The following is a 25198-nucleotide window of genomic DNA, read 5'->3' as shown; positions in this document are numbered from 1 at the left end:
CAGAACTATCAGTACATGTGGTGACCATGACAGGCTACAATGCATACCAGCCTATGACAAAGGATAATATCACTATCAGTTTACTGTCTATAAAGTATGAGTCCAGCAGGTATGGAATAGCAAACTATCCTTCAATTAATTGGCAGTTTAAATGGATGGTCATTGAAACAAAATGGTTTTGGAAAAACTTGTTTGGATCTTTTCTTAAGAGTCCTACAGATTTGTTACCTAGCAAGTCATTTTTCATTTTTCCTTTTTTAAAGAGACGGCATCTCACTATGTTGCTCAGCCTGGTCTTGAATTCCTGGAGGCCTCAACTGATCCTCCCACCTCAGCCTACTGAGTAGCTGGGATTATAGGCATGAGCCCTACAAGTCATTTTTCACAGGCACTCACATTGATAATGGAATCTTATTTAAGGACACTGATCAAGTATAAAAGAGGCAATAAAACCAAGCTCAAATGAGGTCACCTGTTGATATCCAAAGACGAAGCCTGAACTTGGTTCTTCAGCCACAGAGCAGACAAATGTAGGAAAGTACTCTCTTTATATGTACTGTCAGTTTGATGAACCAATAAATTTACACCAGAGAGCCAAGTATTTTTCAGTTTACAGATAAGAAAATCTGAAATCAAGATGTCAACAGGTATTTATCATCTCACTGAATTAACTCTAACCAGCATGAAATGTTTGAAACAATTCTGCAGAGCTGAGATTTTTTAAAACACCATTTAAAAAAGAAAAATTTTAAATTCAATTGCCATTCAAAATTCAATTGTCAAATAAAGCAACTGTGTCATAAACATGCAAAAATACAAGGTAGCTTGTATCATAAAAATGTAAAATGATAAAGATTTTAAAAGTTACATTTTTTCTGCTTGAACTTACTTACAAGACTTTTCCTTTTGGAGATATTAAAAAAAAAGCTACACCTTTTTCAAATATAGAAGTTAGTATTAAAGAAAGGGTTGGTAGCCAATGATTGGCAGAAAAAAAGAGGGAGAGAGGAGGAGGAAAGCAAAAAAAGAGAACATAGAGAATAGCTCTCTATAGGTAGTAGTTTTTTATATTCCTTTCACAAATAAGTCTGAATTAGCATATAAGAATATAGTCCTTAAAAAGATAATCTCATAAAGCAGGAATTCAGTCCTTAAAATGATAATCTCAATTCTATTTTGATATACCCTAAAGATTGAATACTTTTACTATATAAAGGGATATTATCCCCCTGTTACAAATGAGGAAACTGAAGCACCAAGAAATTAAGCAGCATGCCGGAAGTGCTGAGTGGACTAAGATTCTAACTCATCAATTATGGCTCATTCCAAATTTCTTTGAATATCAAGTGAGAACTTTAGAAATAACATCTTTAACTCGGTTTCTAAAGCTGAAAGTGTATATGACTGTAGTCCTTTACTCAAAATGCTTTAAACTTTCAAACATATTATGATTCAATTAATAAAGCCTGGGCACTTACACTCACTACGAAGGTCAGAGCCGGAGATTCCCAACAAAACATTTGAGCAGTAGGCTATTACCTGGCATATGTGTTTTTTCTTTGCTCTGAGCACATAACTGAAAGAGAGTTAATAATAAATCTTCAGATGATGGCATTAGCAAGCATCCTTTTGCTGAGCTGAAATAGTTATAGGCCACATCACAGATAAAAGACACTGATGAGTCACTATTTTCAGCTTCTGACAATTCCTTTGTTTTGAACAAAGTTTCATGAAGTTTAACAATAATTCTTTCAACATATACGTCTCCAATCAAGTAATCTAGAGAAAAAAGGTTCAAACAGAAAAAAATAAAAATATTAACATGCACTTTTAAATATCTTACTTTGGGTTAATAATCTAATGGGTGTTTCCATGGATTTTAAAATGGTGTTTATGTATCAGACAAAATTTTAACAAATCAACACAGTCTCTCACATATAAAGGCCCTCAGGTAAAAAGGCAGTTTTAAATTAAGTAGAAAACAGAAATGGCCTACACAATTAGGGTGAGCAACTTTGCTACACTCAAACCCTTTAAGTCACGAGTCAACTTTATATGAGTTTAAAAAAAAAAAAAACCTTTAGGATATAAAACTATTAAATATCTTCCAAGTCATGGTATGAAGATTAATAAACATTTGGGGTACTTATAATATTAAGATATGTAAATGGACCAGGTGCAGCAGCTCACGCCTATAATCACAGCACTTTGGGAAGCTGAGGCGGGCAGATCACCTGAGGTCAGGACCAGCCTGGCCAACACAGTGAAACCCAACTCTACTAAAAATACAAAAATTAGCCAGGCATGGTGGCATGCAACTGTAGTCCCAACTACTTGAAAAGCTGAGGCACAAGAATTACTTGAACTCAGATGCAACGAGCCAAGATCACACCACTGCACTCCAGCCTGGATGACGAGCGAGACTTGGTCTCAAAAAAAAAAGATATTTGAATGAGTGTAAGTCTTGTTATTTTCAACCAATAACATGTAAGCTGAGTCCCATGTAATTCCCCACAAGGTGAAATGAATTATTCCCTTATAGAAAAAAAAAAAAGCCGTATTTTTCCTACCATTTTTAACATGTTGGGATAATACCAAACTTAGAAGAGCCCATCTTTCTGAGAAGTGAGATTCTGAAGATAATCGAGATTTCAAGTCCTCATTACAAAGACGATCTGCTAAGTCGACCAATTTCTCACCAAGGATATCGCCTTTTAGCCAAGGAGTTACTAAAACATGTTTATCTGAACAAGAACAAGCCTAAAACCATAAAATTAAAGTAAAGGTTAACAACAAGATCAAATACTCTAGCTATCCAAAATATTACTTGTACCATATTACTATCCCTTCATTATCATGGCTCCAATTCTATACCCCACTCCTCCTCCTCCTCCTGAAGTTCTAGGAAGACTGGTATCCTCCCTGTTTCCCACTAAACCTGGTTGATGTTCACTTCCATGCTTTGCTCATGCTACCTTCCCAGCCATAAATACTCCCCCATTGTTTTTTGTTTTACTTAAACTCCCATCCATTCTTTGAAAATCAATACAAATCCCACCTACTTTATGGAGTCTCCCCATCCACTCCAGCCCACAATGATCACTGCTTTTCTCTGAATTGCTAAAGCACTTACTGGATTGTATAATTATTTAAATGTTTCATCTGTGTATATCTTGTCTTTCCAATGAGATTGTAAGTTCCTTGAGAGTAGAGAGTGTCTTAAACTTCTTTGATACCTGCTATCAACACTGTAGATATGTTCAATGAATAATGGATAAACTTTGAAAATAGATTTATAAATGCTCTATAAACTTTTGTTCATTAATTTTGCTAAAATTAAAGAACAATTAATGTATAATAATGGTAAATTAATTCAATTATGAACAATGGGATTTATTTCCCCAAATTCTCTGATATAGAGTTACTAAGGCCAGGTATCTGACAGCAACTTGTTTATTTTCATGAGGTGGGGAAGCAAGAAAAAAAAAACTGTAAATCCACCCCCAAAGCATGCTGATCCATGTTCCCAGAGCTTCCTTTGCTTTAAGGGCTGAGAAGAAAGGAATTTGCAACTTGGTTCATTTCAAAGCAATCTGGAAGAAAAAAAACAATCCAAGTGCACATTGGGTAGTGCTTGGAAAACTTTATCCTTTTATTTAAAAATTGTAGGTAACCAGAGCTTATATTTTAGTCCAAGCTTTAGTACTAAAGTAGCCTATGACCTTGGACAAATCTTTTAATCAACATGGGCCTATCTCCTAACTTGAAAATTGGGAAGATTAACTTAGAAAATTTCTAAGGTCCTTTTCTGGTTCCAAAACTCAGACCTGTTTTTTAATTGATTGTTTTTTTAAAAGATTGTTTTAAGACCAGCCTGACCAAGCAACATGATGAAACCCTATCTCTACTAAAAATACAAAAGTGAGCCAGGCATGGTGGCAGGTGCCTATAATCCCAGATGTGCAGGAGGCTGAGGTGGGAGAATCACTTGAATCCAGGAGGCGAAGTTTGCAGTAAGCCAAGATTGTGCATTTGCATTTCAGCCTGGACGACAGAGCAAGACTCTTTCTCAAAAAAAAAGATGATTTTAAGACTCTTCTCAAACAGTATTAAGGTTCCGTAAAACAAGAAAAACTACTTTAGAGTTTAGATGGCAATGATGCCTGCCTTCCCAGTGTAGTTTGCCAAGTAAAACCAATCTATTCTGCAGAATCCTGGTAAACAAACTTCTGAATAAAATACCTCTCCAATTAGCAAGGTTAGAAGTTCAACTTAATGTACAGGCATACTTCATTTTATTGGGCATCCTTTTATTGTGCTTTGCAAATGTTGTAATTTTAAAAATTGAATATTTGTGGCAACGCTGCATTGAGCAAGTTTATTGGCACCATTTTACAATATATGCTCATTTTGTGTCTCCGTGTCACATTTTGGTAATTCTCACAATATTTCAAACTTTTTCATTAACATATCTGTTATGGTGATCTGCAATCAGTGATCTTTGATGTTATGATTGTACTGTCTGGGGGTGCCACAAACCATTGCCATGTAAGAGGGCAAACCTAACAAATATTGTGTGTGTGTTCTGACTGCCCCACTGACCAACCATTCCCTAATATTTCTTCTCTGGCTTTGGGCTTCCTTATTCCTTTAGACACAACAGTGCTGAAATTGGGCCAATTAGTAACACCACAATGGCCTCTAAATGTTCAAGTGGAAGAAGAGTCACATCTCTCACTTTAAATCAAAAGCTAGAAATGATGAAACTTAGCAAGGAAGGCATGTTGAAAGCCAAGAGAGGTAGAAAGCTAAGGCCTCTTGAGCCAAACAGCCAAGTTGTGAATACAAAGGAAAAGGTCGTGAAGGAAATTAAATGTGCTACTCCTGTGGGACCAGGAGTAACAGAAAGTGGCAGACTTACTGCTGATATGGACAAAGTTTTAGTGGTCTAGACAGAAGATCCAACTAGCCTCAATGTTCCCTTAAGCCAAAACTTAATTCAGAGCAAGACCCTAATTCTCTTCAATTCTATGAAGGCTAAGAGTTGAGGAAGCTACACAAGAAAAGTTTGATGCTAGCAAAGGGTGGTGTATGAGGTTTAAGATACCGTCTCCACAATGCAAAAGTACAAGGTGAAGCAGCAAGTGCTGATGCAGAAGCTGCAGCATGTTATAGAGAAGATCTAGCTAAGATCAATAATGAAGGTGACTATACTAAACAGATTTTGATGGGAGATAAAACAGTCATATATTAGAAGATGCCATCTAAGACTCTCATAGCTAGCAAGAAGTCAATGTCTGGTTTCCAAGTTTCAAAGGACAAGCTGACTCTTGTAGGGGCTAATCACTTTAAGTTGAAGCCAATGCTCATTTCTCATTTTAAAAAATCCTAGGGTTCTTAAGCTTAGCTAAATCTATTTTGCCTGTGCTCTAAGTGGAACAACAAAGACTAAATTACGGCACATGTTTATAGCATGGTTTATTGAATATCTTAAGCCCATTGTTGGAAAAATGAAGGAAAAAACATTCCTTTCAAAATAGTACTGCTCATTGACAGACAATGCACCTGGGTAACCCAAGACCTCCGATGGAGATCTAGATGGAGATGTATAAAGAAATTAATGTTGTTTTCACACCTGCTAACACAACATCCATTCTGCAGTCCATTAATCAGAGTAATTTCTACTTTAAAGTCTTATTATTTAAGAAATATATTTCATTAAGCTATACCAGCCATAGTGATTCCTCTGATGGATCTGGGCAAAGTCCATTGAAAACCTTCTGGGAAGGCAAGGCGTAGTGGCTCACGTCTGTAATCCCAGCACTTTGGGAGGCCAAGGTGGGTGGTTCACAAGGTCAGGAGATGGAGACTACCTGGCCAACATGGTGAAACCCCATCTCTACAAAAAAAAAAAAAAAGAAAGAAAAAAGAAAACCTCCTAGAAAAAACTCACCGCCATTGGAACCATGGGAAAAGACTAAAATAGTAACATTAACAGGAGTTGGGAAGGAGTTGATTCCAACTCTCATGGATGACACTGAAAGGGTCAAGACTTTAGTGTAGGAAGTAACTGCAAAGTTATGATATGGAGGAAAGAGGCAAAGAACTAGAATGACACAAGAAGCCTGAAAATGTGACTGAAATGCTGCAATCCCATAATAAAATGTGGATGGATGAGGAGTTACTTCTTAAGAAAGTGGTTTCTTGAGATGGAATCTACTCCTGGTCAAATGCTGTGAACACTGCTGAGATGATCACAAAGGATTTAGAGAATATTACATAAACTTAGATGAAACAGCAGTGGCAGGGTTTGAAAGGATTGACTCCAATTCTGAAAGAGGTTCTTCTGTGGGTAAAATGCTATCAAACAGCATTGCATGCTACAGAGAAATCTATCATGAAAGGAAGACTCAATCAGTGCAGCAAACTGCACTGTTGTCTTATTTTATGAAACTGCCACAGCCACTCCAGCCTTCAATAACCACCACCCTGATCAGTCAGCAGCCATGATTGAGGCAAGATTCTCCATCAACAAAATGATTACAACTTGAAGGCTCAGATGATCATTAGCACTGTTTAGCAATAAAATAATTTTAAAATACGTACATTGGTTTTTAGATGTAATGTTATTGCACACTTAATATAGTGTAAACAGAACTTTTATATGCACTGGCAATCCAAAAAAATTGTGTGACTTGCTTTATTGCCATGGTCTGGAACTGAACTTATGATATCTCTGAGGTATGCCTGTATGAACATACCTAATGAAAGAAGCTGCCTAGCTATAAGGAGATGAAGAGGCTAGTGAGTCATAGAAGCACAGGCAGCAAACACTGCCTAGGAAGTTTCAATCACTGCTCAGGAAGGGTATATTCTTCCACACAGGTGTGAGTATTTGCACTTTATGACAGGTACATTCCTAAGCTGGAAATGGATACATTAGTCCACTCTTACCAAATTATTTACATCCCCTGCTCTGATTCAAGATTTATCAAGGAGCTTTCTGATAATTCTGTAACTTGGGTACAGGGAGAGAAGGCAATGGATAAACTAATGTGAACAGTGTGCCTGTGTCATATTCCTCACTGAAAAATAAATATTCTGTACTTATTTTGTAAAAATAAAACTATGGGGAAAATGAGGGGTTATTGTTTAATGGATACAGGGTTTCAGTTTGGAAAGATGAATTAAGTTATGGAAACTGCACTACAATGTAAATATACTTGATACTACTGAACTGCACATTTAGAAATTGTTAAGATAGTAAATTTCATGCTATTTGTTTGTTTACTACAATTTTCTTATTAAATAATAGAAAAAACTTGCAAATTCAAGAGTTAGCTATGAAAACAGAAAAATAATTTGAAAATGCTTTAAAAAGGAGTACGAATTTTAGGTGGCTAGTCATAACATTTCTGTAGTTGAAAAAGTGTTAGTTATAATATTTACATCCTCATTAGGAAAGAACACAAGTCGTTTTGTGAAAACTTGTAAATTGCTTTCATTATTTTATTTCTTTTCATTATTCTTCCCAGTAATATTCTCAGTCAGTGACAATCACAAAAAGACTGGAAGATTTTTATTTACCTACATAGTGTTCCCAAGTAGAGAAAACTTAAATTTCCTTATGTGTTCTAGCCAAAGCTAGAACCACCAATCTATTTCTACAGCAGAAAAAGTAACTAAGAGCAGAAAGGTGTAGCCTTAATTAAAAGATAATAAAATATTTTAATCTGCCCTTTGTTACCCTCTAGGAAAGAAAGAAATGATTTTCCAGAGCCTGTTCATTTTTCCCTAATATTACTAATCAGAAAAATACTACTACAGGAAAGGAAAAGAACAAATATCCTCCCATATTCTAGGAAGAAAGTCACAAAAATGAGGAAGTTCTCTAACAGAACCTGACTACCTGAACCATATTTATTGTATGAATAAGACTACAATTTTAATATTTCTATTCCCATAAATATAAAAAAAAGAAAAAAAAATCCCTAAGATACCTTTTCAATAATCTTAAGAAGAGAATTCCACTTCAGGTCCACCTGAAAAAAGAAAAAGAGTTAGAAACAATCTGCTAGAAAAACTTTTTGTTTGAGACAAGGTTTTGCTATGTTGTCCAGGCTAGTCTAGAACTCCTGGGCTCAGTCATCCTCTCACCTCAACTTCCTGAGTAGTTAGGACGACTACATGCAGGCACCAACATGTCCAGCTAAAACTTTTAAAAAGTAAATGAGGGCCGGGCGCGGTGGCTCAAGCCTGTAATCCCAGCACTTTGGGAGGCCGAGGTGGGCGGATCACAAGGTCAAGAGATTGAGACCATCCTGGTCAACATGGTGAAACCCCGTCTCTACTAAAAATACAGAAAATTAGCTGGGCATGGTGGCGCGTGCCTGTAATCCCAGCTACTCAGGAGGCTGAGACAGGAGAATTGCCTGAACCCAGGAGGCGGAGGTTGCGGTGAGCCGAGATCACGCCATTGCACTCCAGCCTGGGTAACAAGAGCGAAACTCCGTCTCAAAAAAAAAAAAAAGTAAATGAAGGCCGGGCACAGTGGCTCATGCCTATAATGCCAGCACTTTTGGAAGTCAAGGCGGGCAAATCATGAGGTCAGGAGATAGAGATCGATCATCTGCTAAAATGGTGAAACCCTGTCTCTACTAAAACACAGAAAATCAGCAGGCATAGTATTCCACGTCTATAGTCACAGCTACTTAGGAGGCTGAAGAAGGGGAATTGCTTGAACCCAGGAGGTGGAGGTTGCAATGAGGTGAGATCATGCCACTGCACTCTAGCCTGGGTGACAGAGTGAGACTCTGTATCAAAAAAAAAAAAAAAAAGTAAATGAAGTATCCATGTAACCAATACAAAACTAAAATATTCTTATCCAACTTTTTAAATGTATGGATTAAAAGAATTCACCTTTTAATTACCAAGTATCTATCTCCCTGGTACTGCTGAACATATACCCAGCAGCCTTAGATACTTCCCAAATCATGATCAAGAATATATTGCTTCTCACCAAATTGACACTCATAGTGAAGAAACAACCAGAAAACAATACGCAGGCTCATTCTACTCATCCATTATTGAAATAGCTTAAATAGATATACAAGAGGAATACCTTGGTTAGATCATCCAAGACTTTTTTTCTTTCCATATCATTGTCACAGCACCCGAGAGCACTGTACAAAATGTCCACCAGGAAACCAGAATCCTTCCTTTGATCTTCATTTAGCCAACCTATCAGTTTCTGGTATAAAAACTGCACCGCGGGATTTTTTTGTGCAAGCTTGACTATTTCAGGAGGTTTGGCTTGGCCAATATTCTGTTTTTCATCACCAAGTAGCATTTTAAATACTTGGCTTGAAGAAAAGGAGTCAAGCAGGGTAGAAAGAAACATCAGATGTTGCTCTGACTTTTGTTCATTGACATAATTAATGCTCATCTCTGCCAGTTTACAGACTAAGATTTCCAAAGGTTTTTTCCTCAGAGGAGATAAAAAGTCTGAAGAATTATGAGTGAGAGAAGGTTCAGTTGATAATTCCCAGCCTTCAATGTTCTCTCCTTCTGAAGATACACATTTTTCACTCTCTTTATTACTTTCAGGTGTTTCATCAGCAAATCTAACCTTACCGTTTCTTTTCTTATTTGACTTCAATGAGCTCTTTGGCTTCTGAAGCACCTGTAATAGGTTAGATACACCCAAAACGGACTCAGCATTAGCTTCTGGCTCATTGATTTTCGCGGTACAGATCTCTGACAGTCTTTCCCAGAAACGTATCAGTACATTCTCCAAGTTGCGAGCTGTTTTTTCATCTTTTTCCGTGTCTGCTTTGGCTTCCCAGGAACTTAAAGTTTCTGCTAAATGGTTAAATAGCTGCCCATGTTGCAACCCTGGGTCTTTGAGAACTGCATCAATAAAAGGGATCAACTGAAAGAAAAGGTATAAATAATATCATAAAATATACATTTGGTCTTCAATCCCCATCTCCTGGCACACAAATCTAAAATCCCTGGAATCTCCAAAGTGATATCATTTTGTAAGCTAATGGGTTGATTGGTGGCTGGCAGCACCTATATAGCAGGATGGGGGTCTGCCATCAAAAAGATCAAGGCAGGATTAAAGGGCTAGAACTCTCCATACCACCCTGACCTCCAGGGATACAGAGGCAGCTGAAGGTTAAGCTGATCACCAGTGGCAATTACTTAATCATTTATGCCTAGTAATGAAGCCTCCATAAAAATGCAAAAAAGAGAGCATTCAGGGAGCTTCCAGATAACTGAACATATGGAGGTTCCTGGAGGGTAGCACACCCAGGGAGGGCATGGAAGTTCTTTGCCCCTTCCCATATCTCACCCTATGCATTTCTTCATCTGTATCCTTTGTAATATCATTTATAATAAACTGGTATATTGTTTTTCTGAGTTCTGTGAGCCACTCTAGCAAATTAAGCAAACCGAGGAGGGGGCCATGGGATCCCTGATTCATAGCTGGTTGATCAGAAGCCCAGGTAAAACAGCCTGGGGCTTAACATTGGCATCAGAAGTGAGGACCAGTCTTGTGGGACTGAGTCCTAAACCAGTGAGATCTGCCACCATCTCCAGGAAGATAGTCAGAACTGAATTAGAGAACACATAGCTGGTGTCTGCTACAGAACTGACTGCTTGCTTGGTGGGGAAAAATCCCCACACACTTGGTCACAGAAGTCTTCTGTGTTGATTACTATAATGTCAAAGTAAAGGAAAAACTGTTTTCTCCATTCACAGAAGGTAAAAAATATGAAAGTTCAATTTTCTTTCAAGAGAAATACAATTTAAACAAAGTATTTGTAAAATACTACAAAATTTCATATTTAACAACTGAAAAACATAAATTTTCCCCTAGAACTATGAAAAAAGCTACCTTGAAGATCCCTTTCATATCATACAAGAGCTTAATGATTTCACCTGAATTATTTCTTTTTCATGATATAACTGACTGGGATTCTTGGTCATTAACAATCTAGTTTTCTTTGCATCTTCTGGACTTGAGTGTTTAGTTTTTCTGCCTTAATTATAGGCAAATCTAAGATATGAGACTACAAGCCAATATGAAAGACACCTAGGACCCACAAGAGTGCAGAATCCTATTTCCTAAGTTACAAAAATAAGGGAAGTTAACCGAGACATCCTAGGATGTGGGCTTCTATAATCTCACTAAGTTCCTACTGTAAAGAACCATATTCCATAACCTTCTCTTATCTCTGGTTCTAAAAGCCAAGCCAAACTTTCACAAAGCATAATTTGAGTATTTTAGAATTAACAGATGATTATTTCATGATTTAAACTTACTATAAAAGATCACAAATAGCATCTTCAAAATTCTGTTTTGCATTACATCTTTCTAAAACAGGGTTTTTACAGGCCAGGTGCAGTGGCTCACACCTGTAATCCCAGCACTTTGGGAGGTCGAAGCAGGTTGATCACCTGAGGTCAGGAGTTCACAGCTAGCCTGATCGCCATGGTGAAACCCTGTCTCTACTAAAAATACAAAAATTAGCTGGGCATGGTGGTGGGCACACGTAATCCCAGCTACTTGAGAGCCTAAGGCAGGAGAATCACTTGAACCCAGGAGGCAGAGGTTGCAGTGACCCAAGATTGCACCATTGCACTCTAGCTTGGGCAACAAGGAATGAAACTCTGTCTCAAAAAACAAACAAAGGAAAAACAGGGTTTATGCATCCAGACACTGATTAGTTTCTTAGGTATCATACCATGCTACCAACTAACAGCAGAAATACCCATTACTCAATTGGCAAATTATAAAAATAAAATTTTTACAAGGAAGGCTTATTACTGAAAATGGCAATAAGACACAATGAGCTTGATCCTATATAATCAGCATGCAAAGACACTGACGACTTTCACATTATAGATACCTGATCATTGACGAGCATCTGTTCAATCTCTTCCTCACCTAAGTTTTGCTGCATTATAAAACGTAAGCATTCAAAAAAAGCAGATATTACTGCCGAGGACTCTGAAGAGCTGGTTTTAGTTTTCTCTGTTGATAGCCTAAGAAATAATTAATAACTGGATTACTCTTTCATGAAGAAGAAAATAAGAACTCAGAATTATCAAAATAAAGACCTCAAATAGGTATCAATCAGAAGAAAAAATTTTAAAGCAGTTTCTTAAACTACAAATTAAATACCAACAAAAATACATATAGCCCAATGAGAATATAAACTTAAAAAACTTTGAAAAAATATTTCAAAAAACATATCAGCAAAAAGTAAAAGAATATTTCCTTTAGCTGCTTCTTTTTTAGAGATAGGGTCTGCATCTTAACCAGGCTGGTCTTGAATTCCTGACCTCAAACAATCCTCCCACCTCAGCCTTGGCCTGTGATAGGATTACAGCTGTGAGCCACCATGCCCAGCTGAGAGATTAATTTCCTATTCATGGACCAATCCACCTGCAATTTTAAGATAACATTAACCAAATAAAGGTGTAGTTAAAAAAAAAAAAAATCTGTAATCATTAATAAAACGGTGTATATTCTAAGTTCATCAAATGTACTGAAATAGTTTTTTAAAGAGTGGGTCGAAACACCTATAGTAGTTAAATTTGTGGACATTTTAAATATTTCACTGGCTAAGTTACTGCATTTAGGCATTTGTATTTATCAACATGAAAAATAAAACGGTTACCTGTCTTTGTGGCACAACTGGTTAGCACATTCTGCTGTTAAAAAATGGCTAATTTGAAAAATAGCCGAGGTGACCTATTTCCAACTAGGAGCTTTACCTTATTTATCTAACTTTCTGCTGTGTTCTACCACTGAAGCCTTGAATATCCTCAAGAAAAAAATATCAATTGTAATTCTCTTTTGGAAAAAAAATACCAAATGTAATTCATTAAGTAATTAAAAGTACTTAATGAATAGTAAAAAAAGCTGGAGAAATTTAAGAAATAATGAGTATAAAAATAAGAAAACCTGTTTTGCTTTAAAAATCAAAAATTTCTTACCCAGTAACTAGAGATGTGAGGAAATTTTTGAAGAAATCCAACTTTGGATCTGTGATGGACTGAGGGAGCTTGCTGATGAATGGCAGAAGGTAAGGATATATGACAGTGGCTAGACCCCGACCACCTTCACGAATAACAGCTGACAGCTTGGGAAACACACTCTTTTTTGCATTTACATGAAGCCAACAGTCCTAACCAAAGAAAAGATTACAGTAGTAAGTAGAGATCATAAACACACTTTTCCCAATTAAAAGAGAAAACATACAGGCTCTCAAAAAGAAAAACTGTATTTTACCTTAAGAAAAGCTAAAATCTTAAGGTGAAGATTTAAAAAAAAAAAAAAAAAGCTAAAATCTCTCACCACCATTAAAAACGAAAACTGAGGCCGGGCGCGGTGGCTCAAGCCTGTAATCCCAGCACTTTGGGAGGCCGAGGCGGGTGGATCACGAGGTCGAGAGATCGAGACCATCCTGGTCAACATGGTGAAACCCCGTCTCTACTAAAAATACAAAACATTAGCTGGGCATGGTGGCACGTGCCTGTAATCCCAGCTACTCAGGAGGCTGAGGCAGGAGAATTGCCTGAACCCAGGAGGCGGAGGTTGCGGTGAGCCGAGATCCTGCCATTGCACTCCAGCCTGGGTAACAAGAGCAAAACTCTGTCTCAAAAAAAAAAAAAAAAAAAAACGAAAACTGAAATTATGAATGTAGTTACATATAATGATCATATATTTGACATACTTACAGGACATTATTGATAAGAAATAATTATTTAACTTCTATTTCTATAAAAGCTGCTTTCTAGGCCGGGCGTGGTGGCTCACGCCTGTAATCCAAGCACTTTGGAGGCTAAGGCAGGCGGATCACCTGAGGTAGGAAGTTTAAGACCAGCCTGACCAACGTGGTGAAACCCCATATTCAAAAAAAAAAAAGAAAAAAAAAGTTGCTTTCTAAAAGGGACAATTATATTTCAATCTTAATTATATTCATCTTAAATATAAAATTCAGATATGGTGACTGCACTAGGCCACATAATGTTTAAAGAATAATACTGGCTAAACAAAATAAAATAAAAACTATGCCATTTTAGTCAGTTGAAGATTTATGCCAAGTTTATTTTATTTCCAAGAAAGCATTTTTCCAATAAGTTTTAGATATTCTTATCTCACAAGCTGTCACATGATACCTAAGCGTTCTAAATACAATTAAAAGACAAGTATTCCTCAGTGTACTAAATGTGCCTTTCTTACCTACCTCAATAGTTGTAAGTGTATAGAGTACAGCTTCCCAGAGAGCTGGGCAGACAATTGGGTCACTGTCATCAATGCTAAGTAGAACTGATGGGCTCACTTTGGATGCTTCTTCTTTCATCAACTGTGGAATGCGCTGGCACAATGCAGAAACTAACTCAAAATAAGCTGAGCGAATCTAAAAGAATGCAAAGCTGAATTAAATTAAAACCTAGTAAAATTTAATAATATTTTTAATTTATAGTAATAGATTATTCACACTAACCTTCCCACTAAGAAAACTAAAATAGCTAGAAAAAACACTTTTTAAAAATCTTAAAAGAGTATGAAATGGCTGAAAAGGCATAAGGAATTACCAAGGCAAAAGTGAAGGCTGAAAGAATTAATTCAACTTTCTTTTTCTTTGACTGAAGCAAACACAAATCCTCTTTAGTAGCAGAAGCCTTCATCTGGGGCCTCCATTATAGCCAAACAGAAAATAAGACACCATGAGCCACAATCAGCAGAAATAAAAGATCTGAGACTTTAAATCTTAGAATGATCAGTCACTAATTCTATAATACAATGCTTATTATATTTAAAGGAACAAAAGTTTTTTAAAACTTGTAGGAAAAAGGATCCTGGAAAAAGCAGAGTAGATCTGAAAAGATCAAGTACAATTACTAAACTAAGAATAATTAAAATTTAAAGCTCAACCCATAATTTAAGAACAGTGCAATGGTCTGAATGTCTCCCTCCAAAATTAATTTGTTGAAACTTAACCACCAATGTGATAGTATTAAGAAGTGAGAACTATAGGAGATGATTAGGTCTTGAGGGCACTACCCTCAAGAATGGGATTAGAGTGCCCTTTTAAAAAGGGTGTGAGAGACTACATTTACTCCTTCTGCCACATGGGACACAGCAAAAAGATGACACCTTTGAAACAGAGAAAGCAACCCTCACCAGACACTTAATCTGCTGGCAACTTGATCTTGGAATTTCCAGCCTACAGAACCATGAGAAATAAGTTTTTATTGTTTACAAAGTACTCAGTCTAAGGTACAGTTCAACCCTTAGTACCTGCAGGGAATTGGTTCCAGGACACCCCACCCTCCTACCTCCACACACGTACTAAATGCCGATGAATCACATAAAATGTTCATTACATAAAATGGCATAATACAGTCAGCCCTCCATAGCCACAGGTTCCTCATCTACAGTTGATCGAATCCATATATGTAGAACCTGAAGATATGGAGAGCTGACTGTATTTTGTTAAAGTAACCTGAATGGACTAAGACAGCAGATTAGATAGAAATAAGAGAATCAGTGAACTACAAGGCTGAGCAAAAGAAATTATCCACAAAGCAGCACGGAGAGACAAAAAGACAAAAATAACAAAGGAAAACATAACCGACACAGAGGACACAGTAAGGAGGTTCATATCTATTTCATCAGAATCTCAAAACAAGAGAAGAATGAGGCAAAGGAAACACCTAGAAATAATAGCTGAGAATTTTGCAGAGCCAATGAAATATATCAAGTCAAAGATTCAAAAGCCCAACAAATCCCAAGCAGGATACATAAAGGAAATCCACACCAAGACACATTATGGCGCAACTGGAAAAACACATGGAGAAAATCTTACAAGTAGCCCAAGGAGAAAGATAAACTACCTTCAAAAGAAGGATAATCAGACTGAGAGTTGACCTTGACAGCAATAATTTAAATCAGAAGACATGGAATAGTATTTCCAACACAAAAATAAATACCAACATACAATCCTGTACTCAGCAAATATGTCTTTCAAGAATGAGAGTGGAAAAAAAAATTATGAGAACGAAATAAAAACACCTGTGACACGAAGCAACAAATGCATAGGCAAATCTAAACAAAGATTGAGAGTATAAGATAATATTTTGTGAGATTTAAAAATACACACATATTTAACACCACAAAATATGTATATTTTATATAAGTGAGTACTTTAAAAGACATGACATTTTAAAAGACAGCAAATTCTAGCTATGCTGAAAAACTCTGATCATATATACATCAGAAAAATCAAGAACATTTTGATTTGCTTTGACATCAAGCATTCATTCATGATGGAAACAAAAACCATAAAGACTGAGGAGATTATAAAACATTATTTTAAGATGCAAAAGACCTAAGATAACCAAAAGAATTTTGAAAAAGAAAAAAGTTGGAAGCTTTCAACACAGTATAAAACATTAATAATCAAGAGTATGGTATTGGGAGTAAGGATAGACATACAGATCAATGGAGCTGAACAGAGTCTAAGATTAAAGTTGTACACATACAGTCAAGTGACTTCTGACAAAGTTGTCAGAATAAGGATGGGATAGTCTTTCAGAAACTAAATACAACATAACCAAAAAATCAATTTTGACTCTCACCTTCAATTTATATGCAAAAATAAACTATAAATGCACTACATGGAGCTAAAGTATAAACTTCTAAAATAAAATATGGAAAATCTTTGCAAACTTAGGCAAAGATTTCTTAGATAAGACATCAATCTAGTAACTGGCCATTGAAATAATAAAAACAAAAAATAGGCCAGGCGCAGTGGCTCACACTTGTAATCCTAGCATTTTGAGAGGCCAAGGTGGATGGATCCCCTGAGGTCAGGAATTCAAGACCAGCTGGTCATCATGGTGAAACCCCATCTTTAAAATAAAAAAAAATTTAAAAAAAATTAAAAAAAAATTGCACATCAAAAGCACAACCATAAAAGAAAATGATCAATTAGACTTTATCAAAATTAAAATATCTACTCTTCAAAAACACTAATGAAAAGACATGCCACATACTGGAAGAAACCATTCCCATACTTTTATCAGACAAAATACTTCTACTCAGGATAAATACAGCATACTTCCAACTCAAAAATAACCAAACTGCAATTTTTAAAACCAAAAAACATGGATGAGTGAGAGCCCAACATACCAATCCTCCTAAAAGATCAGATATAGGCTCTGTGGATAAAATACAAAAAAAAACAACAACAACAACAACAAAAAAAAACCTACCTGAGGGCTCTGGAGACTGAAATACATATGCATTTTAGAGGAGAATCAAACTGGGAGTAAGTGATCCATGTAGATTGAGATCTCAATTTTTGCAGCTCTGCCCAAACATGGCTGTGGTCACCATCACAAAGGCATAGGACCAGCTACAACTTCAGTAGGAAGACTAACTTCTTTCTGGCCAGAGGAACTAGAAGAACCAGGAAAGAAGGCCAGGACCACACGGGATGATGCAGGAGAGTGAGAGGGGACTCTAGGAAGGAGAAGGCCACAGAAGGAAACCCCTATATTCTGTATTTGAACAGCCTAAATCTACAACCCATCTCTGAATCATGCATGTGCACTCCACCATGCCCAGCTAATTTTTAAAAAATTTTTAGAGATGCCGGGCATGATGGCTCATGTCTGTAATCTCAGCATTTTGGGAGGCTGAAGCAAATGGATCACCTGAGGTCAGGAGTTCGAGATCAGCCTGACCATTATGATGAAACCCCGTCTTTTTAAAAAATTTAAATTTCTTAGAGATATGAGTCTAACTATGTTGTGCAGGCTGGTCTTGAACTCCTGGCCTCAAGTAAAGTGGAAGCAGATTAAAGCTAAAACAAGAAATGAACTGAGAACTAAGTCATTTCCCACCACACGCATAATGGTTTGGTATGGGTCTAATCAAGTTAACCGCCGGCTAACAAATACCTTTTGAATAAAGATAAAATAATCCAGTCTCCAAAACATAACATTCACAGTGTCAACTATATAATCTTAAATTACCCAATACACCAATAGCCAGAAAAATGTGGTCTCATCTCAAGGGATAAGACAGTTAACTGATGTCAACTCCAAGACGACCCAGATGTTATCAGACATGGATTTTAAAAAGCTATTAAAACTATACTCAGTAAAGGAAAACATGATGAGGATGAAAAAAACAGACAACTTCATCAAAGAAATAGAAAATATAAAAAAACAAGCAGAAGTTCTAGGAATAAAAAATACATGAATTCAAAAATAAGCAAAAGATTAGAACAGACACCTCCAAAAAGAAGATACACAAATGGCCCACAAACACATTAAAAGATGTTCAACATCATTAGTCATCAGGAAAACGTAAATTAACATCTCAATGAGAAACCTCTATTCCAGAGGTCAGCAAACATCTTCTGTAAAGGGACATAAAGTAAATACATTAAGGTTTGCAGGACAAGTAGTCTTTGTTGCAACCACTTAGCTCTGATTTGTAGCAATAAAGGCAGTAAAGTAGCTACAGATGATACATAAAACTATTTACAAAAATAGATGTTTCCCAAAAAAAAAAAAAAAAAAAAAAAAAAAAAAAAAAAAAAATAGATGTTTCCCTCCTGTCCATGGGGATGGGGGAAAAAAAAAAACAGATGTGCCAGATTTGACACGTGAGCTATTGCAACCCCTGATCTCATACCTAGGAGAATGACCTAAATTAAAACTGCTGACAATATGAAACATGAGGATATGGAACAACTAAAAATCTCACACATTGCTGGTAAGAGTACAACTTTAGAAAACATCTTGGTAGCTTCCTATAAAGATATACTTACCATATGACACATCAATTCCTCTCCTTAGGAAAGACAAACATATGTTCACACAAAAACTATATGAAACAATAAAATGAACTACAGTCACATGCAACAACACGAATAAATCTTAAAACATTACACTAAGCAAAAGAAGCTAGGTACAAAGTAATGTCTAGCTCCATTTATATGAAAGCACAGAAAAGACAAATCAATGACTGCCTGGGATAAAGGTGGACGATGACTTGGAAGGATAAAAGGAAAACATTTTGGGTAAAAAAAAAAAAACGTTCTATTTCTTTATTGTAGCGGTTATATAGGTATATACATCTGTCAAAAATTAAACTGTAAAAATGGCTGCATTTTACAGGACTGTGTGCAAATTATACTTCAATAAGTTGATTTTTTAGAATTATTGTAGAATATTTTAAAGTACCCAAATTAACTGAGAGAGGGCAGGCATGGTGGCTCACACCTGTATTCCTAGCACTTTGAGAGGCCAAGGCAGGTGGATCATTTGAGGTCAGGAATTTGAGACCAGCTTGGCCAACATGGTAAGAAATTGTCCCTACTAAAAACATAAAAATTAGCTGGGCATGGTAGCATATGTAATTCCAGCTACTCAGGAGGATGAAACAGGAGAATCACTTGAACCCAGGAGGCAGAAGTTGCAGTGAGCCGAGATTAACACTCCACCATGGGTGACAGAGTGAGATTCCATCTCAAAAAAAAAAAAAAAAAATTGTGAGATGGGAACTCCATGGATAGAAGACTCAATAACATAAAGAAAGCAAGTCTCTCCATATTGGTCTATAAATTGAGTACAACCCCAATTAAAATTCTACTTAAGAGTTTGAGAAACTGGAATTTGTTTTTTTGAGACAGGGTCTCACTCTATTGCTTAGGCTGGAGTACAGTGGCAGTGCAATCACAGCTCACTGCAGCCTCAATCTCCCAGGCTCAAATGATCCTCTGAGCACAACTTCCCAAGTACCTGCAACTACTAGCACTCTCCACTGTGTTCAGCTAATTTTTTTAATATTTTTCAGATGGGGTCTAACTATGTTGTGCAGGCTAGTCTCAAACTCCTGGCCTCAAATAATCCTCCCGCTTTGGCCTCCCAAAGGTCTCGAATTACAGGCATGAGCCACCACACCCGGCCCAAATTTACTGAAATTGTTATGAAAAAATAAAGTTCTGGCCAGGGAACAGTGGCTTACGCTTGTAATCCCAGCACTTTGAGAGGCCAAGGCAGGTGGATCACCTACGGTCAGGAGTTCAACATCAACCTGGCCAACACGGTTAAGCTCTGTTTCTACTAAAAATATATAAATTATCTGGGCACGGAGGCAGGTGCCTGTAATCCCAGCTATTCAGGAGGCTGAAGCAGGAGAATGGCTTGAACCCAGGACACAGAGGTTGCAGTGAGTCGAGACTGTGCCACTACACTCCAGCCTGAGTGACAGAGCAAATCTCTGTCTCAAAAATAACAGCCTGGCCAACATGATGAAACCCCATCTCTACTAAAAATATAAAAAGGGCCGGGCGCGGTGGCTCAAGCCTGTAATCCTAGCACTTTGGGAGGCCGAGGCGGGTGGATCACGAGGTCGAGAGATCGAGACCATCCTGGTCAACATGGTGAAACCCCGTCTCTACTAAAAATACTAAAAATTAGCTGGGCATGGTGGTACGTGCCTGTAATCCCAGCTACTCAGGAGGCTGAGGCAGGAGAACTGCCTGAACCCAGGAGGCGGAGGTTGCGGTGAGCCGAGATCGTGCCATTGCACTCCAGCCTGGGTAACAAGAGCGAAACTCCGTCTCAAAAAAAAAAAAAAAAAAATATATAAAAAGTAGCCAGGTGTCGTGGAAGGCACCTGCAATCCCAGCTACTCAGGAGGCTGAAGCCGGTGAATCACTTGAATGCAGGAGGCAGAGGTTGCAGTGAGCTGAGATCATGCCACGGCACTCCAGCCTGGGCAACAGAGTGAGACTGCCTCAAAAAAATAAAAATAAAAAAATTATCATAATGTCATACTGACAACGTCACTGGTATAAGAAACAGAGACCAATGCATTAGAACATAGTTTAGAGGCAAATTTATGATTGTATGATTTTATTTCTTTCTTTTTTTTTTTTTTTTTGCGATAGGGTCCCGCCCCCAGGCTGGAGTGCAGTGGCACAATCACAGCTTGCTGCAGCCTCAACTTCCTGGATCAAGCAATCCTCCTGCCTCAGCCTCCAAGTAGCTGGGACAATAGGGGTGTGCCACTACACCCAGCTAATTTTTTTATTTTTATTTTTTGTAGAGACAGGGTCTTGCAATGTTATCCAGGCTGACTTGGAACTCCTGGGCTCAAGTGACCCACTTGCCTTGGCCTCCCAAAGTTCTGGAATTACTGGCATGAGCCACTGTGCCCCACAATATATAAGAATTTAATGTCTTGTAATGACAAGACCACAGATCAGTTTACTAGGTAATGTTAGGAAAACTGACTCACCATATATGTAGAAAAATGTAACAAGATCCATACTTAACACCAAATGAAAAAGTAGATTACTGATGAATTAAAGATTTTATATGAAAGTTAAAACTGCATATAAAACCTACAACTATAAAGCTAAAAAATTTAAAAATACAAGAATATCTTTATGATTCAAAGGTAAAAATAGCCTTCATAAGGCAGAAATCAGTGACTATGATCACATCAAAATTAAGATTTCTTTCTCACATAAGACACATGGGAGAGATGACGGAATGGGAGCTTTTTTGCATTGCCTAAAGTGACAAAAGATACTCTGTCATGAGACTCGAATTTTTTTTTTTTTTTTTTTTTGGAGACGGAGTTTCGCTCTTGTTACCCAGGCTGGAGTGCAATGGCGCGATCTCGGCTCACCGCAACCTCCGCCTCCTGGGTTCAGGCAATTCTCCTGCCTCTGCCTCCTGAGTAGCTGGGATTACAGGCACGCACCACCATGCCCCGCTAATTTTTTGTATTTTTAGTAGAGACGGGGTTTCACCATGTTGACCAGGATGGTCTCGATCTCTTGACCTTGTGATCCACCCGCCTCGGCCTCCCAAAGTGCTGGGATTACAGGCTTGAGCCACCGCGCCCGGCCCGAGACTAGAATTTTTTAAAAAGACTAATATTTAGATTACAGAAGAAACTCTTACATAAAAAGAGAACTCCCAATAGAAAAAAAAAAAAAGAAAAAATTAACAAGAAGAAACACAAAAATGAATAGATGCTAAATATGCTTGAAGAGATGCTATGAAGAGTTGCTAAAAAAAATCACCAATAAGGAAGGTAATTCAAATCAAAGAGAGATATCACCTGAATTCCTATTAGGCTGATGAAAAATTAAGCAGCAAATGCTAACGCTGCATAGTGATGGCTAGAGTATAAGGTTATGCAGTATAGGAGTCATCATATATTAATGGTTGAGTCTAGAGTAATGCAGCCATTCAGGAGAGCAATCTGTAACTATTTCAGAAAATTAGGTATGCACACCCTCTATTGACTCCGCAATTCAGATAACTTCACATGAATGAAGATGTTCATTGCTGCATTACTTGTGAAGGCAAGGAGTTGGAAGCAATCAGGATCTATCACTGCAGGAATGGGCAGGTTAAATGGATAGGTATGTGCAAACTTCTGAATACTACAAGGCAGGCAGAAGTCATAGACCAGATATACATATAGGAAAATGAGAGATCTTTTTTAAAGCAATAAATAAAAAGTAATAAATGCAATAAAATAGTACCATTTATGTGAATTAAAAACTCAAGCAAACACAAAAGCACATTTTTCAAAAATACAGTCCATCCTCACAAATCCCATATTTGCTAATTTACCTACTTGCTAAAATTTATTTGTAACCCCAAAATCAAAACTTGCAACAGCTTAGGCTAGGCAAGGTGACTCACACCTGTAATCCCAGCACTTTGGTAGGCTGAGGTGGGTGGATCACCTGAGGTCAGGAGTTTGAGACCAGCCTTGCCAACACAGTGAAACCCCATCTCTATTAAAAACACAAAAAAATTAGCCATGTATGGTGGCAGGCACCTGTAATCCAAGCTACTTGGGAGGCTGAGGCAGAAGAATCACTTGAACCCAGGAGGTGGAGGTTGCAGTGATCTAGATTGCACCATTGCACTCCAGCCTGGGTGACAAGAGCAAAACTTCATCTGGATTTAAAAAAAAAAAAAAAAGAAAAACTTGTAGTGTCTTGCAAACATTTGCAGACACGCATAGAATGGCGAAAAATCTAAGTCACCCCCATGCACATTCCCAGCTGAGACCGAACAAGGCGACAGACACTCCCTTATTTCAACTCTCACACTGTAAACAAGTGTCCTTTTCGCAGTATTTTTTCCAAACTTTTGTGGTTTTGATTGGTGATTTCACGTTTTAAATGGCCTCCAAGCAGCAGTACTGACGTGCTGTCTATTGTGTCTCAACACAAGAATGCTGTGATGTGCATTACAAAGAAAATATGTGGCATACATTTTATCCAGGCATGAGTTTTAGTGCTGTTGGCCAGGAATTCAATGCTAATGAATCAACAATAGCTACGAAATAAGGTGTCTTCAAGCAGAAACACACATAAAACAAGGTTATTAACTAACAAAAATGCTGTGAATAGAGGCTCACAAGAACCTAACCCTGTACTTCCCGTAAGAGCAATTCCTCAGTATTCACTAAGTCAGTATTCAAGTTGAGTTTATAGAAAGTAATTACTATGAATGATGAGAATCAACTATACAAACAAAAGGACATATATTAAACATAGTAGACCAGTCAGCCAGCGAAAGTAGAGAATGGAGAAAGAGATGGACAAAAGGGAAAAAATAAATACATTAAATGAAAAGAGTCTTGCACATACCAATTTTAAGGTGCTATGAACAAAGGAGTATGGTAATTCATACTGATAATTCTGAATCTGAGGCCAAAACTAAATAAAAAAGTAAAAATAGAATAACATTATAGTAAGAGATGTAATTCAGTAAATGAATGGCCTACCACAGAGATGTGCTTGCAGAGTTCTAAATATAAACAATAAACATAAAACATAAACTAAGATGATGAGGTTAAGGAATCAGAGAAATGTCTGAAGGTAAAAAAGATTAATATACCTGAGGTACACTGTGTTTTCCATACTTCCAAAATTTATTCTGTGATAAAAGAGACTTAAATTTCTCCTCCAGAGAATGAAGCTCATTATCAGGTAAGAGGCAAAGCAATTTCTTTAATGCCAATAAGGAACAAGTTACAACCCGGTAGAATTTAGCTTCTCTTTCCTCCTCTGGAACAGTTCTTAATATAAAACAAAATAATATATTAAAAAATTTAGAACAAGCCAAACTACATATCTGGTACTTCTATTTTAAAAGTTTTTATCATTAAATATCTACCAAAGTTGCTTTATTTCTATCTTCTATTTCCCCTACGCCAACCACCCTCAAAGTATAAACATACAAAGAAATTTAATCACACTTTACTCCTAATACTAGGTGAAAGAAGATGAAAGGCCAAGGCTTGAAATAAGTGAGCAAGTATAGTGCTGTCAGTAGCATGTACAAGGGTGATCCCAGGGAATGGATATCAAGCCATCTAAGACGATTTTCCCTCGAGGACTCTTAAAACTTTAATTAGAATTTAAAAGTAAACAAGGCCGGGCACAGTGGCTCACACCTGTAATTCCAGCATTTTGGGATACCGAGACAGGCAGATTATCTGAGGTCAGGAGTTTGAGACCAGCTTGACCAACATGGTGAAACCCCATCACTACTGAAAATACAAAAAAATTAGCCGGGTGTGGTGGCAAGTGCCTGTAATCCCAGCTATTCGGGAGGCTGAGGCAGAATTGCTTGAACTCAGGAGGCAGAGGTTGTAACAAGCTGAGATCACACCACTGTACTCCAGCCTGGGCAAAAAGAGTTCATCTCAAAAAAAAAAAAAAAAAAAAAAAGTCACATTGATATCATCTGATTACTTATGAGTGAAACAAATCCTTAACATGAGTTACAAAGAACCAATACAACTTACTGCGGGTCACTGAGAGTATCAGGTGTTTCTTTTATAAGATGATCCTGCAGCACCTACAAAGGGGGGAAAATATCAAAGCCTTTGGTTTTACTGAACTGTCAATGGTGAAGAGACAAAGCCTAGTTTAGTAAAATCCGTTTTTAAAAATCCCCATAAACCTCATAGGAGTACTAAATAAGGGAATAAATGCAAGCATCAATTTTTTTTTTAATTATCAAGTCCCTCCTCACTCCTACTTCATCTACTTTTATTTCTCCGTATAATTCTAGTAACTCTGTTGTCTTGTTTTTCAAATCCATATACTGG

The 25198-nt window shown here is 37.2% G+C and overlaps 1 protein-coding gene across 1 annotated transcript in view; it reads right to left on the bottom strand.

The window, feature by feature from the left end:
• LTN1 (listerin E3 ubiquitin protein ligase 1) overlaps positions 1-25198 on the bottom strand; it is a 62937-nt gene that overhangs the window by 28571 nt on the left and 9168 nt on the right. Inside the window, exons 5-14 of the mRNA XM_010338345.2 lie at positions 24893-24945; positions 23980-24160; positions 14265-14438; positions 13012-13202; positions 11919-12054; positions 9122-9931; positions 8001-8042; positions 2571-2760; positions 1540-1779; positions 473-626 (exon numbers count right to left, since the gene is read on the bottom strand). Of these exons, the coding sequence (XP_010336647.2) occupies positions 473-626; positions 1540-1779; positions 2571-2760; positions 8001-8042; positions 9122-9931; positions 11919-12054; positions 13012-13202; positions 14265-14438; positions 23980-24160; positions 24893-24945 (2171 nt within the window). The remainder of the gene's footprint in view (positions 1-472; positions 627-1539; positions 1780-2570; positions 2761-8000; positions 8043-9121; positions 9932-11918; positions 12055-13011; positions 13203-14264; positions 14439-23979; positions 24161-24892; positions 24946-25198) is intronic.

Source organism: Saimiri boliviensis, chromosome 18 (genome assembly GCF_048565385.1).
Source record: "Saimiri boliviensis isolate mSaiBol1 chromosome 18, mSaiBol1.pri, whole genome shotgun sequence".
Lineage (NCBI taxonomy): Eukaryota > Metazoa > Chordata > Mammalia > Primates > Cebidae > Saimiri > Saimiri boliviensis.
This window is presented reverse-complemented; position numbering and strand designations above follow the sequence as displayed.